A 13,053-nucleotide genomic window follows, 5' to 3' on the forward strand; every position below is an offset into this window, starting at 1 on the left:
TGTTTTTTTCAAGGCAACGACACACGTTCGTTTCGGGCTTTTATAACAGTAAGTCTGCCCTTCATCAGGCCAAGATACCCAATTCTGTATGGCTCAGTAGGAAAAAAACCGGTAGAGGATTCAAAAATATCGTACTGGGGGCGCCTGAAGTTACCAGGCGTACACAACCTTCCCAACTGCGAGTGAAACGCATTTTCTACTTTTTGATATACTCGTTTTGTATATGTGTCAATAAAGCTTTTTCCATGAGGAATCTTTTGTGGTGATCCTGAGATTGCATCAACTATATGAGTCCTTCTCTAAAGTAATATACTAATAATCTAAATAATACACAGGCAGTGTGCAGAGAGGGGCCTGGAGGGGGGAGATGCATCACAGAACCACAACACTGAAGAACTTGGCAGCCTTCCAGACACAGGCCGACAAGTCTGACAAGAGAGAGATAAGTTGATTTATTACAGAGATGGTGATAGCAGAAAGTGCTGCAGTTAGCCAGAACACATTAGAATAGCTTTTGGAACTTGTAGGATGATAAAAAACAGGATGCAATTTTTTTTACGGAGTCTCTTTAATGACACCCAAGCATGCCTGATCGCAACGCAATTTTCACTCCCCCGCCTGCTCCGTCGTGTCCCGATCGATGTCCCTCCGCTCCCCTCCATATGTACAGAATGCCGAAAGGCTAGCGATGCATCTGTACAGCATTGGTCCCCGATTTGTCGCACAGGAGATTGTTTCCCGATCCCAGACGTGTGACAATCATTGCATGTGTATGCTTAGCTTAAAGAAAACCTGAACTGAAAATTAAAAGTCATAATAAGCATACACAAGTCATACTTACCTTCCATGTAGTCTACTCCTCAGTGTCTTTCTCCTGTCCCGCGTCCTGTTTGTTCACTGTGATCAAGGGAATTTTACATCCTCCATTTTGAAAATGGCCATTATCCATAACAGCTTTCTGGTCAGCACACAGTTAAACTGTAATATCGCCCACTTGAGCCATAGGGAAACATGGACATTACCTGGTACATCAGCTTTCCTCTCAGCTATAACTGACAGCAACTGATATTTTACTGACAGCAACTGATATATTTCAGATCTGACAAAATATTGTCAGAACTGGAAGGGATTATTGTCAGAAGAAAATGGTGAGCTTCTGAGAGGAACTGATGGCAAGGTCACTATCTAATGTTCATTTGAAGTTACCTCATGTGTTTATTTTAAATATTTTTACTCAGTACAGGTTCTCTTTAAGACAACCCGAATACCCTACCCCAAAACAATTACAAGCAGCTGACACAGTGTTATCCATACAACATTAGCAACTCTCAGTTTATTTCACTTGTCTAGAGCTGGCTGCTATCATATTTCCTAAAAACCTCCTAAAATCCATGCACAAATCAGGGTGTTGCCCGACCTCTAAATATCACATTTATTCCTACAGAATGACAGGTACACTTCACCCTGGCCCAGTGCACTGACCTCTTCTACTCCCAGCATGGCAGCGATAAGCCCCATAGCCATGCTGAGCGTCTGCGATGCCACGGTACCCCCTTCTGCAGCGTCAAGGCTGGTACACGCCCGTCCCAGAGTCACCGTGACAAACTCCACCACCTGTGAGCAGACAAGGAGACAATCAATGGAACATGATAACGACAGGTCCTCCACCTCCCAGCATGCATTGCTGCACACACACAGCTCTCCTCACCTGCTGGACGTCTGTGAAGATGGAGTCGGAGATCCTCTCGCACAACACAGAGAGGACCTGTAAGAGCTGCAGCTGCTTCTCCTGTGCCTGGTGACAAAGCGTCAGTTTCCGCTCTATGTCCAGCAAGCTGTCCGCTGAGCTCGGGCTGTACTCTATCCCATCCTCTCCTGCTGTAATGGGGGTCAGCCTCTGCAAAGGTTAACAGACAGTTACATCAGGTATGACAACCTGAAGTGCCCATGAAGTGAGAGTGATATGGAGGCTGCCATATTTATTTCCTTTTAGCCACTTCAGGACGAGAGTAATTTTCACATATCAGCGCTGATCCCATTCATTCACCAATAACATTATTACTACTAATCACACCTAAATGATCTATATATATATTTTTTTTAGGACAAATTAGACTTTTAGCGTGTAATAATTTTGTTTAGTAATTACTTTATTTTATATGCATTTTAAAGGGACAACAAGGGAAAAAAATAGAAAAAGCACACCATTTCTCCATTTACATCCAGTATAGCGTTACAATAAACAGTGCTAACTATAAGTTAAACCCACACATTTTATTTGCTTAGCTATCCTGGTTATTACATATAGACTATGTTCCTAGCACAACGTATGGTGACAATATTGTATTTGGAAATAAAGGTGTCTTTTCTGTTTTTTGTATTTTTCTTTCTCATTGTACACTATTGATGATTACAAGACCTTATTTGCAAAATAGTGATAATATACCCTTATGGCATACATATTTAAAAAGCCAAGTGGCTTATGTACAAGTTTATGGGCTGGTTCAGACGGACGTCTGCGTGGCGTCGCGTTTGGGGACGTTGTGGCGGCTGCGCGGTCAGGCTTTCAGTAGCCTTTGCGTCGCGTTCCGATGCGGTCGCGTTTTTTCTTCCCCTAGGGGGACATTAGCCGTCGCGGTTGGCCGCCCCCTGGAAGCTACATGTCGCTTCCAGGGGCAGCTCGAACGCTAACGAAAATTGGGAACCGAACGCCGCGATCGTGTAAACGCACATTCACTTGAATGGGAGCGTTTACCGCAACGTTCCGAACACTTGCGGTAAACGCTCCGCAAGCGTCCGTCTGAACCAGCCCTAAGTTTTTTCTCTTATATTCTGTAACTTTGTTTTCATTTTACAAGTCTTTTATTCTGGTACAGAATATGCAAAAAGGTAATTGCCTTCGATTCATTTTGTGGCTAAAAGAATACACAAGACATGGGCGTCAACCCTAAACCTTTCTAAACTCTATTCTACTACTTATCATGGTTAAAATGTTCCCACATACGTCTCTTATAGTTTTCTTACAACTTTCCCAAGTTTGATCACAATTTTGGAATTGACCGTTTTGATTGAGTTTGTTCCTACCTATTTTTGACATGGATCCAAGCTTTAAGACACTCCAAAATGTATTCTAAATAAACATAACAAATTCCGTAGTAGCGATGGTGATTAGCAAAATCGCAATCGCAGGACATGCAGCATTTTGGGAGTGTTTGCGCTTCAATGTAAAGTATTGAAGCGCTGGCAAATCGCTCATGAAATGCTACACATAGTGATTTATGTGGCATTTCAAATTACTGCAACCTGTAAAAAAATTATAATAATTTGAAAGGACCAATCAGAATTGAAATCGCAAATCGCAATTACAGGCAAAAAAAGTACACTTTTTAAAAATCACTGCCAAAATTGCCGGAAAACGCTCATGAAATCGCTTACAAAACGTGAATTAAAAACACTAGCGATTGCGATAGCGCTTTACGATTTGTGGTGGGTTCCAGGCCTGAGCTCTATCAGCAAGCCCGTCACCTGACCTAGGGCTGGTTCACACGAGCTTCCGCTCAGCGTTTCGTTCAAATGCTGTGGTTTTTATGGGCTTTCAGTGGCTTTCGCTGGCTTTCAAACGCCTTCTAGAAGCTACATGTTGCTTTTGAAACAAGACGAGACGGCGGGATCAACTGCCAGGCTTTCATGAAAGCCTGCAAAAGCTCCTACTAAACGCTCCCATTCACTTGCATGGGACGGCGGTAGATCCCTAAAAACACTAGTATAAAAACACTGCATTTAATGCCAGGTAAACATCCGTGTGAACCAGCCCTTATGGGGGTCTCAGTGCTGGCATGGCGAGGATGAGGGCAATGGGTGATCCAGAGGCTTCCCTCTTCCGAAGGTAAGAACCAATATTTACACTTTTTCCTCCCTTTAGGTTCTCTTTAAAGTGGTATGAAACTCAGCATTTCCTCTTTGCTCTAAAACATTATTTAAAGCATAAAATCTACTACCACAAAAAATTTTTATAGAACAGCATTCAAAGATAGCACTTTGTTCTTCAGTGGAAAGCTCTTTGTTTCAGTGGGCAGCTTCTGGCCACATCCAAAGAGGTGACAACATTGGCCTCAATTCACTAAGCTCTCCTGTCTTTAAAGAGAATCTGTACTAAAAAATGCCCCTGGGGGGTACTCACCTCTGGAGGGGGAAGCCTCTAGGACCCGGAGGCTTCCCCCTCCCGAGGCGAGTACCCCCCAGGGGCATTTTTTCTTAGTAGAGCAGACCCGACTGGGATCGGCTATTTCCAAGCTGAGAGCCGCTGCCGCACCTGCGCTGGAGCCGGAAAGGTAAATATTTACATCCCCGCCGTTCGGAGAGCTCTATTGCTGCCGACGTGGAACGGAGGAGGACGGCGGAAGCCTCGATAGGACCCAGAGGCTTCACGAGGTGAGTATCCCCCAGGGGTATCATTTCTTAGTACAGATCCTCTTTAATAACGTTTCTGAGCTGTTTCTACTGTTATCACCATGGTGATAAGGCATATACAGTGGTGTGAAAAACTTTTTGCCCCCTTCATGATTTCTTATTCTTTTGCATGTTTGTCACACTTAAAATGTTTCTGCTCATCAAAAACCGTTAACTATTAGTCAAAGATAACATAATTGAACACAAAATGCAGTTTTAAATAATGGTTTTTATTATTTAGTGAGAAAAAAAAAAACTTAACTTGTTAGAAAATAACTTAACTGTGGTTTATGACACCTGAGTTCAATTTCTGTAGTCACCCCCAGGCCTGATTACTGACACGCCTGTTTCAATCAAGAAATCACTTAAATAGGAGCTATCTGACACAGAGAAGTAGACCAAAAGCACCTCAAAAGCTAGACACCATGCCAAGATCCAAAGAAATTCAGGAACAAATGAAAACAAAAGTACTGTAATTGAGATCTATCAGTCTGGTAAAGGTTATAAAGCCATTTCTAAAGCTTTGGGACTCCAGCGAACCACAGTGAGAGCCATTATCCACAAATGGCAAAAACATGGAACAGTGATGAACCTTCCCAGGAGTGGCCGGCAGACCAAAATTAATCCAAGAGTGCAGAGAAAACTCATCCGAGAGGCCACAAAAGACCCCAGGACAACATCTAAAGAACTGCAGGCCTCACTTGCCTCAATTGAGGTCAGTGTTCACGACTCCACCATAAGAAACAGACTGGGCAAAAACGGCCTGCATGGCAGATATCCAAGGCGCAAACCACTTTTAAGCAAAAAGAACATTAAGGCTCATCTCAATTTTGCTAAAAAAAACATCTCCATGATTGCAAAGACTTTTGGCAAAATACCTTGTGGACCGACGAGACAAAAGTTGAACTTTTTGGAAGGTGCGTGTCCCGTTACATCTAGCATAGCAGTAACACAGCATTTCAGCAAAAGAACATCATACCAACAGTAATATATGGTGGTGGTAGTGTGATGGTCTGGGGTTGTTTTGCTGCTTCAGGACCTGGAAGACTTGCTGTGATAGATGGAACCATGAATTCTACTGTCTATCAAAATATCCTGAAGGAGAATGTCCGGCCATCTGTTCGTCAACTCAAGCTGAAGCGATCTTGGGTGCTGCAGCAGGAAAATGACCCAAAACACACCAGCAAACCCACCTCTGAATGGCTGAAGAAAAACAAAATGAAGACTTTGGAGTGGCCTAGTCAAAGTCCTGACCTGAATCCTATTGAGATGTTGTGGCATGACCTTAAAAAGGCAGTTCATGCTAGAAAACCCTCAAATAAAGCTGAATTACAACAATTCTGCAAAGATGAGTGGGCCAAAATTCCTCCAGAGCGCTGTAAAAGACTTGTTGCAAGTTATTGCAAACGCTTGATTGCAGTTATTGCTGCTAAGGGTGGCCCAAGCAGTTATTAGGTTCAGGGAGCAATTTCTTTTTCACACAGAGCCATGTAGGTTCTGAGGTTTTTTTTTCTCACTAAATAATAAAAACCATAATTTAAAACTGCATTTTGTGTTCAATTATGTTATCTTTGACTAATAGTTAATGGTTTTTGATGAGCAGAAACATTTAAGTGTGACAAACATGCAAAAGAATAAGAAATCAGGAAGGGGGCAAATAGTTTTTCACACCACTGTAGGCCCATATGCAATTAGCTTTTTTTCCTGTGTTTTCTCCTAGGAGATATTTTTTTCATCTTTAATTTAAAGTAACTTTTCAGCAAAATACCAAAAAGTAGGTAAAAAACTACAGCCACAATTATTTTGAGTATTTTCTTGCCTGTTGGTGGTTAAAAAGGCATTTTATTGACAAGTTTGAAATTATCGCCTAGTAGAAAACTCAGGAGAAAAAGTTAATTGCATATGGGCCATAGTATTCAATAAACCATTCACCCCAGGAGATTTGACTGCGGGGTATGAGCAGCCAAAAGAGCCCTTTTTGATGATCAGATTTGATCAGGGAAAGATCTGTCTGTTGGCCGATCTGTCCATACACAGCAGAGTATAGGAGCACAGACTATCTAAAAGCATCCTCATCATACATAGACAACACACAGGGTGAACGTTTACGGTTACCTTTAGGCAGGACAGGAAGAAGTCAGCAGCCAATCCTGTGCCAGGATTCTCAGAGAGCAAATCAACCAAACATTGCAGCCGCCACTGATCCCAGGACACCTTCTCATACAAGGCATCATCCTCATCTTCACTGCTGGAAGACACACAACAATGCTGTTCAACTGGGGATAAATGCTTGCAGGAGATCCAACTACCGAAGGATGAGCTGCAGGCAGCTGGAGCCAATAATCTCTGGGCGTCTAAAGTATACTAGACCCAAGTGACAAAAACTCCGCCCACCTGCTGTAACCATAACAAACAACTTACTCCACCCACCTGCTCAGTGTAATTTGCCTTCTTAAAACAGAAGGTAGTTGCGATAATTCAGCTTTAAAGGGAAACCAAGGTGAGAGGGATATAGAGGCGGACACGTTTGTTTATTTTTTAATAATGCACATTGCCTGGCTGCCCTGCTGATCTCTGCCTCTAATACTTTAAGCCATAGACCCTGAACAAGCATGCAGATCAGATGTCTATGACAAATCTGACAAGATTAGCTGCATGCTTGTTTCAGGTGTGTGATTTAGACCCTCCTGACCAGAAAGATTAGCAGGGCTGCGAGGCAACCGGTATTATTTAAAGGGAAGGTTCAGGGAGGGGATTAAAAAAAAAAAAAAATTTCCACTTACCTGGGGCTTCCTCCAGCCCGTGGCAGGCAGGAGGTGCCCTCGCCGCCGCTCCGCAGGCTCCCGGTGGTCTCCGGTGCCCGACCCGACCTGGCCAGGCCGGCTGCCAGGTCGGGCTCTTCTGCGCTCCATTTCCTGGCACTTCTGCGTCCCACGCCGGCGCGCTGACGTCATCGGACGGCTGCCGTGCTGTACTGCGCATGCTCAGAACTACTGCGCCTGCGCAGTACAGCCCGGCGGACGTCCGATGACGTCAGCGCGCCGGCGTGGGACCCAGAAGTGCCAGGAAATGGAGCGCAGAAGAGCCCGACCTGGCAGCCGGCCTGGCCAGGTCGGGTCGGGCACCGGAGACCACCGGGAGCCTGCGGAGCGGCGGCGAGGGCACCTCCTGCCTGCCACGGGCTGGAGGAAGCCCCAGGTAAGTGGAAATTTATTTTTTAATCCCCTCCCTGAACCTTCCCTTTAAAAAGAAATGAATATGGCAGCTTCCACAGGTCTCACACCTCAGGTTTCCCACATTGCATCACTCCTGAATAGGCAAGTCACCTCTTTATGCCCCTGAAGCCAGGCTTACATCCAGAACTGCTGGTGTATAGCGAGCCTATAGTTTATACCAGGCATAGGCAAACTTGGCCCTCCAGCTGTTAAGGAACTACAAGTCCCACAATGCATTGCAGGAGTCTTACAGCCACAGTCATGACTCATAAAGGCAAATGCATTGTGGGACTTGTAGTTCCTTAACAGCTAGAGGGCCAAGTTTGCCCATGCCTGGCTTATACATTTTACACAGCCACTTATCACAGAGTGCCAACACGGCTATTTATACTGAATCCTGCGGTTTTAGTTAAAAATAAAAATACAACTGACACATTAACCACTTGAGGACTGTGGGCTTACACCCCCCTAGTGACCAGTTCATTTTTTCCTAATTAGGCCACTGCAGCTTTAAGGCCTTGCTGCAGGGCTATAGAACTCAGCGCACAAGTGATCCCCCCTTTTCTGCCCGCCAACAGAGCTTTCTGTTGGTGGGCTATGATCGCCCCAGGATGTTTATTTTTTGATAAATATTTATTTTTTATAAATAAAGCTCTTATTTTTATAACCCTCCCTCCCACAACCAGCCTATGACAACGATTTGCTGTCATAGGCATTAGCCGCTGGGAGACTGATGACTGAGTGTCATTCAGATGGAGATGTGCGCGCGCAGTCTCCTTCAAAATCCCGTCCCAGGACATGACGCCAATTGGCGTTAGGCAGTCCTGGGGCTGCCGCCACGATCACGCCCATTGGCGTGTTGCAGTCGTAGGGGGGTTAAAGGCCACACTACATTTGAAATCCGGCAATCACCCCCACATATGAAATGCAGAAATGACCTTCATATCAGCTAATTTTGGCAAGTGCCCGGCTGTTATTTGCCCAAGAAGGACTTTCCTCCTCACTTAGAGAGGCTGCGCTCGGCCCTCTCCTCCTGTCAGTACAGCCGATGCCTCCAAACAGTCCTTCCATTATGCAATAATGACAAGTACTCGCCCTGCTACTGGCCGCAGGGAATGACCCCTACTGAGGTATCTAACTTTTTATCCTGACTACAGGTCCGCTTGAAGAATTGCAAATGCCTTCTGTTTTAAAAAGGCATATTGACACTCTCCATATTTCATTCCCTGGGTGAGAGCACCACCATGTGTTGAACAGGAGTACTACCACTCAGAGACATCACCTTTGCTGTGTTTGGAAGACGATGGTGGCTCCGCCGAGACTGCCAGGTCTGATGTGACAATGAGGAGGCAGAGGAGGGGTGAACGCTTCTATCCCGCTCAGTCCCATCAGCGCTGATACTGCAGATTCTCTGTCTGATTTCTCCAGGAACCACAGGAGGATGTCCTGGCAGGGAGAGCTGCAGAAACATGGAGAGAATTATCAGTGAGGCTCACAGAACCGCCACTGTGAGATCCGTAAACAGTTGCCCCTTATCCATACCGAGGTCTCAGACAAATCACTTCTCTTTCTGGTCTGCAGGGGGAGCCTCTGTCCTATTGCACCTCTCACTTCCTGTTGTATTTGAAAGGCCACAATGGTGCGCTGCAGTGCAGCAGAACGACCAATTTATAACACAGCTTAATGCAATGCGCAACCAATGTGACGTTCACAATGTGGAGGGAGCATTGCATTATAATGGGTTGCAGTGTAAACGCTGTGTTAACATTAAAAGTGAAGAATACTTTTCATTGACTGTATGATTTACTGTACACGATGCAACGCAAGCATAACGTGTGCTGCCACTGTGAACATGGCTTAGCAGAAAGTGAGGGGATTGCTGTAATACAGGGACACAGACAGTTGTAACAGTATTTGCTGTATATGAACACAACAGAAAAAGTTCATCTCCTTAGCAGTAATCCTGACTCAGGCTCGGGACAGAAATCTGCAGCTCAGGGCGATAATTGCCTGAGTGAGTTATATGCAGGAGCTGCTGCAGATCTCTCTGTGGTGTGTTTTTTTTTCTTCTGGTTTTTAGAGTCTAAAAGCTTGTGCAAAAATTGTTCGGCTTTTAGACCCTAAATCTGGAAATAATCATAATATCAGGGAGGTTAATGAAAGAGCGAAAATAAAATTTAACTTTTAAGCTTGGTTCACATGCAAATCTGTGCATTTCTGGTCCCTGGTCCTGTCAGTTTTGCATCGGTTTTCTATCAGTTTACCTGACTGGACCCATCTGCACTAGCTGCATTGCCGTAGTGCAATCAACGCATCACATACACCCGGTCATCATGCAATGCAGCTCAGTACAACTGCTATGGGAATCGGATGCGTACTGCGGAAAAATGCAGACTGCAACCCATAATTTTACCCGCGTCGCAAATGTAAATTTGCATCGATGGTAACTATTCCATTGACTTACGTTAGCTGCAGTTTGGATGCGGTGCACTGCAATGATCTCATCACACCGCGGCTAGTGGAAACGGGCCCCTATGTGTGAACACAGCCATAGAGACACATACAAAAGTGATGCCAACTGTCAAAAACTCACAGGACACCTAACAGCTGCTCCAAAATTCAAACAATGGTCCAAAAAATAACACTATACACATTGTGCAGAGTGTATGGTCACACTCCACATTTCATGCTCCTGCACTTTAAGCTGTTAGCAGCAACGAGTCACAATAAAAGGTAGGGCTGCACGGTTTTTCGGTTTAAAACCGAAACCGCGGTTCGAGGCAAGACGATCTGCTGATCGTCAGTCCCTTCGGTTTTTCGGTCCGCTGTCTGTACCATCTTGCTTCTGGCCCCGCTGTGCGCGGATTGGCCAGAAGCAGTGAATATGTATAAGTGTTAATGAGCGGGGGGCGGATCCACTAGAGCGAGCGGCCGGGCACATCATACAGCATTACCTATCACTGGCTAGCGATGGAATGACGGCAGCAGTAGGCGGAGCTGTATGCTCTGTACATCTCCGCCTACCACTGCCGTCATTCCATCGCTAGCCAGTGATAGGTAATGCTGTATGATGTGCCCGGCTGCTCGCTCTAGTGGATCCGCCCCCCGTCATTAACACTCATACATATTCACTGCTTCTGGACAATCCGCGCACAGCGGGGCCAGAAGCAAGATGGTACAGACAGCGGAACGGGCAGTGCGGACCATGAGCAGTGAATATGTATAAGTGTTAATGAGTGGGGGGCGGATCCACTAGAGCGAGCGGCCGGGCACATACAGCAGCATTACCAATCACTGGCTAGCGATGGAATGACGGCAGCGGTAGGCGGAGATGTACAGAGCATACAGCTCCGCCTACTGCTGCCGTCATTCCATCGCTAGCCAGTGATAGGTAATGCTGTATGATGTGCCCGGCCGCTCGTTCTAGTGGATCCGCCCCCCGTCATTAACACTTATACATATTCACTGCTTCTGGCCAATCCGCGCACAGCGGGGCCAGAAGCAAGATGGTACAGACAGCGGACCAGGCAGTGCAGACCGTGAGCCAAGCCGCCCCCCCCCTCCCCGCCCAAAGTGCGAAAGGCAGGAATTTAAAAAAAAAAAGGGGGGAAAATCGAAATTAATTTCTGAGAGAAAAATCGCAATTTCGATTTTTCCCTAAAATCGTGTAGCCCTAATAAAAGGTCCTGTTTGCCACTATTAGGACATTTTAATGCGTCACTCGCAGCTGCCGTTAGTGCGCACACTCCCGCTGCGCCTACTCGTTGGGACAGACACATCTGTGATTGGTGAAGTGGAAGAAGTGTTCCCTGAGCCAATCAAATTGCCTGTAAGGGAACAACCATGGCTTCAACGAGAAGCCAATGATCATTACTGCAACATCACTGTTTGTGTGCCTTGAAGTCTGTCCAAAGCACACAGAATAGTGTATGGGGACATCTAGTGGTAAAAAACACAACACTTTACACTATATAAATTTAATAAAAATAAATCCCTCCCCCCCCCTCCATTACCAAAATAAAACACTTGTTAATAAATGATAGTAAAAAAAAGTTGACAGCTTAGTTAGAGGTTAGGGACTCTTCCATGAGGATACCTCAACACAGTGGAGGAGTCTAGTACGGAACACTCTGTGTTTGGAAGCCAAGTTCCTCCATTATGTTGCATCTGTTTTGAATGCAAGTTGTGTAACCTGCCTATATTTAGGCTCTGCACATCCATGCGATTAGTCATTCAGATGCAGCCTGCCTTGGAAGCGCTGCCATCTCCTCCTGCTACATAACAGATTGTGCCAAGTTAAGTCTATTGTTTTTTTTCCCTTACCGCAAGTGAGACACATTCTGGCGAGAGAAGCAATACAAGGAGAAGACAGTGGAGAGGACTTGTCTGGTGAAGTTCAGTATGGAGGGTGTGGCATCATTCCCGACTACAAACACCTGCAAATAACACCAACTATAAGAGGCAGCACATGTGACCCAACAAGTAGGTGATATAAGAGATCACAATGGAAGGTAGGATAGAAGGGTGCTGGCACAGCAGCTAAGGGTGCAGGGAGGGTTACAGGGGTGCAGACCAGGTATCCGGTGCGATGCAGATAGATCAGCGTGCTCAGGCTCAGATAGACATCATATGCAGGCAGAGAAAAAGATGAGAAATGCCGGCACTGCTGTATAACTGCTTGTTTATTCATAACACATGGTGCTACAACGTAGATTCAAATTTCATGCATATTAAAAGCTAACATACCGGTTTGCTGGTGAAGCTGTGCGGTGGGTGCTGGGGGGTGAGAGCCTTACGGCCGTGTAGCGCAAATGCGCTTCTGCGGAAGTGGAATAGTCTGACAATTTGAGGATGTATTTCTCATGTTCCTTTCTGCACACTCCTTGGACATATATGTTGTAGTGGTATGGCTGATGCTTGCCCAAACTTTTGTTATGGATTTATACATCTTACCACCAGCAGAGGTGTGTGTGTGTGTGTGTCTGTGGGTGTGAGCAGTGTGTGTGTCTGTGGGTGTGAGCAGTGTGTGTGTCTGTGGGTGTGAGCAGTGTGTGTGTCTGTGGGTGTGAGCAGTGTGTGTGTGTCTGTGGGTGTGAGCAGTGTGTGTGTGTCTGTGGGTGTGAGCAGTGTGTGTGTGTCTGTGGGTGTGAGCAGTGTGTGTGTGTGTGTGTGTGTGTGTATACAGTGTGTGTGTGTGTGTGTGTGTGTGTGTGTGTGTGTGTGTAGTGTGTGTGTAGTGTGTGTGTGCAGTGTGTGTGTGTGTGTGTGTGTGTGTGTGTGTGTGTGTGTGTGTGTGTGTGTGTGTAGTGTGTGTGTAGTGTGTGTGTAGTGTGTGTGTAGTGTGTGTGTAGTGTGTGTGTAGTGTGTGAGCAGTGTGTGTGTGTGTGTG

General features: G+C 45.6%; 1 protein-coding gene across 2 annotated transcripts in view; it reads right to left on the reverse strand.

Annotated features, from left to right (window-relative positions):
• TANGO6 (transport and golgi organization 6 homolog) overlaps window positions 1–13,053 on the reverse strand; it is a 106,181-nt gene that overhangs the window by 60,911 nt on the left and 32,217 nt on the right. Inside the window, exons 8-12 of one of the 2 annotated variants that reach the window (XM_068260126.1) lie at window positions 11,988–12,100; window positions 8,947–9,123; window positions 6,565–6,694; window positions 1,709–1,897; window positions 1,483–1,614 (exon numbers count right to left, since the gene is read on the reverse strand). In XM_068260126.1, coding sequence (XP_068116227.1) covers window positions 1,483–1,614; window positions 1,709–1,897; window positions 6,565–6,694; window positions 8,947–9,123; window positions 11,988–12,100 — 741 coding nt within the window. Of the gene's footprint in view, window positions 1–1,482; window positions 1,615–1,708; window positions 1,898–6,564; window positions 6,698–8,946; window positions 9,124–11,987; window positions 12,101–13,053 lie in introns of both variants that reach the window. The other variant, XM_068260125.1, reaches the window with a different exon arrangement.

Source organism: Hyperolius riggenbachi, chromosome 11 (assembly GCF_040937935.1).
Source record: "Hyperolius riggenbachi isolate aHypRig1 chromosome 11, aHypRig1.pri, whole genome shotgun sequence".
NCBI classification, from domain to species: Eukaryota; Metazoa; Chordata; class Amphibia; order Anura; family Hyperoliidae; genus Hyperolius; species Hyperolius riggenbachi.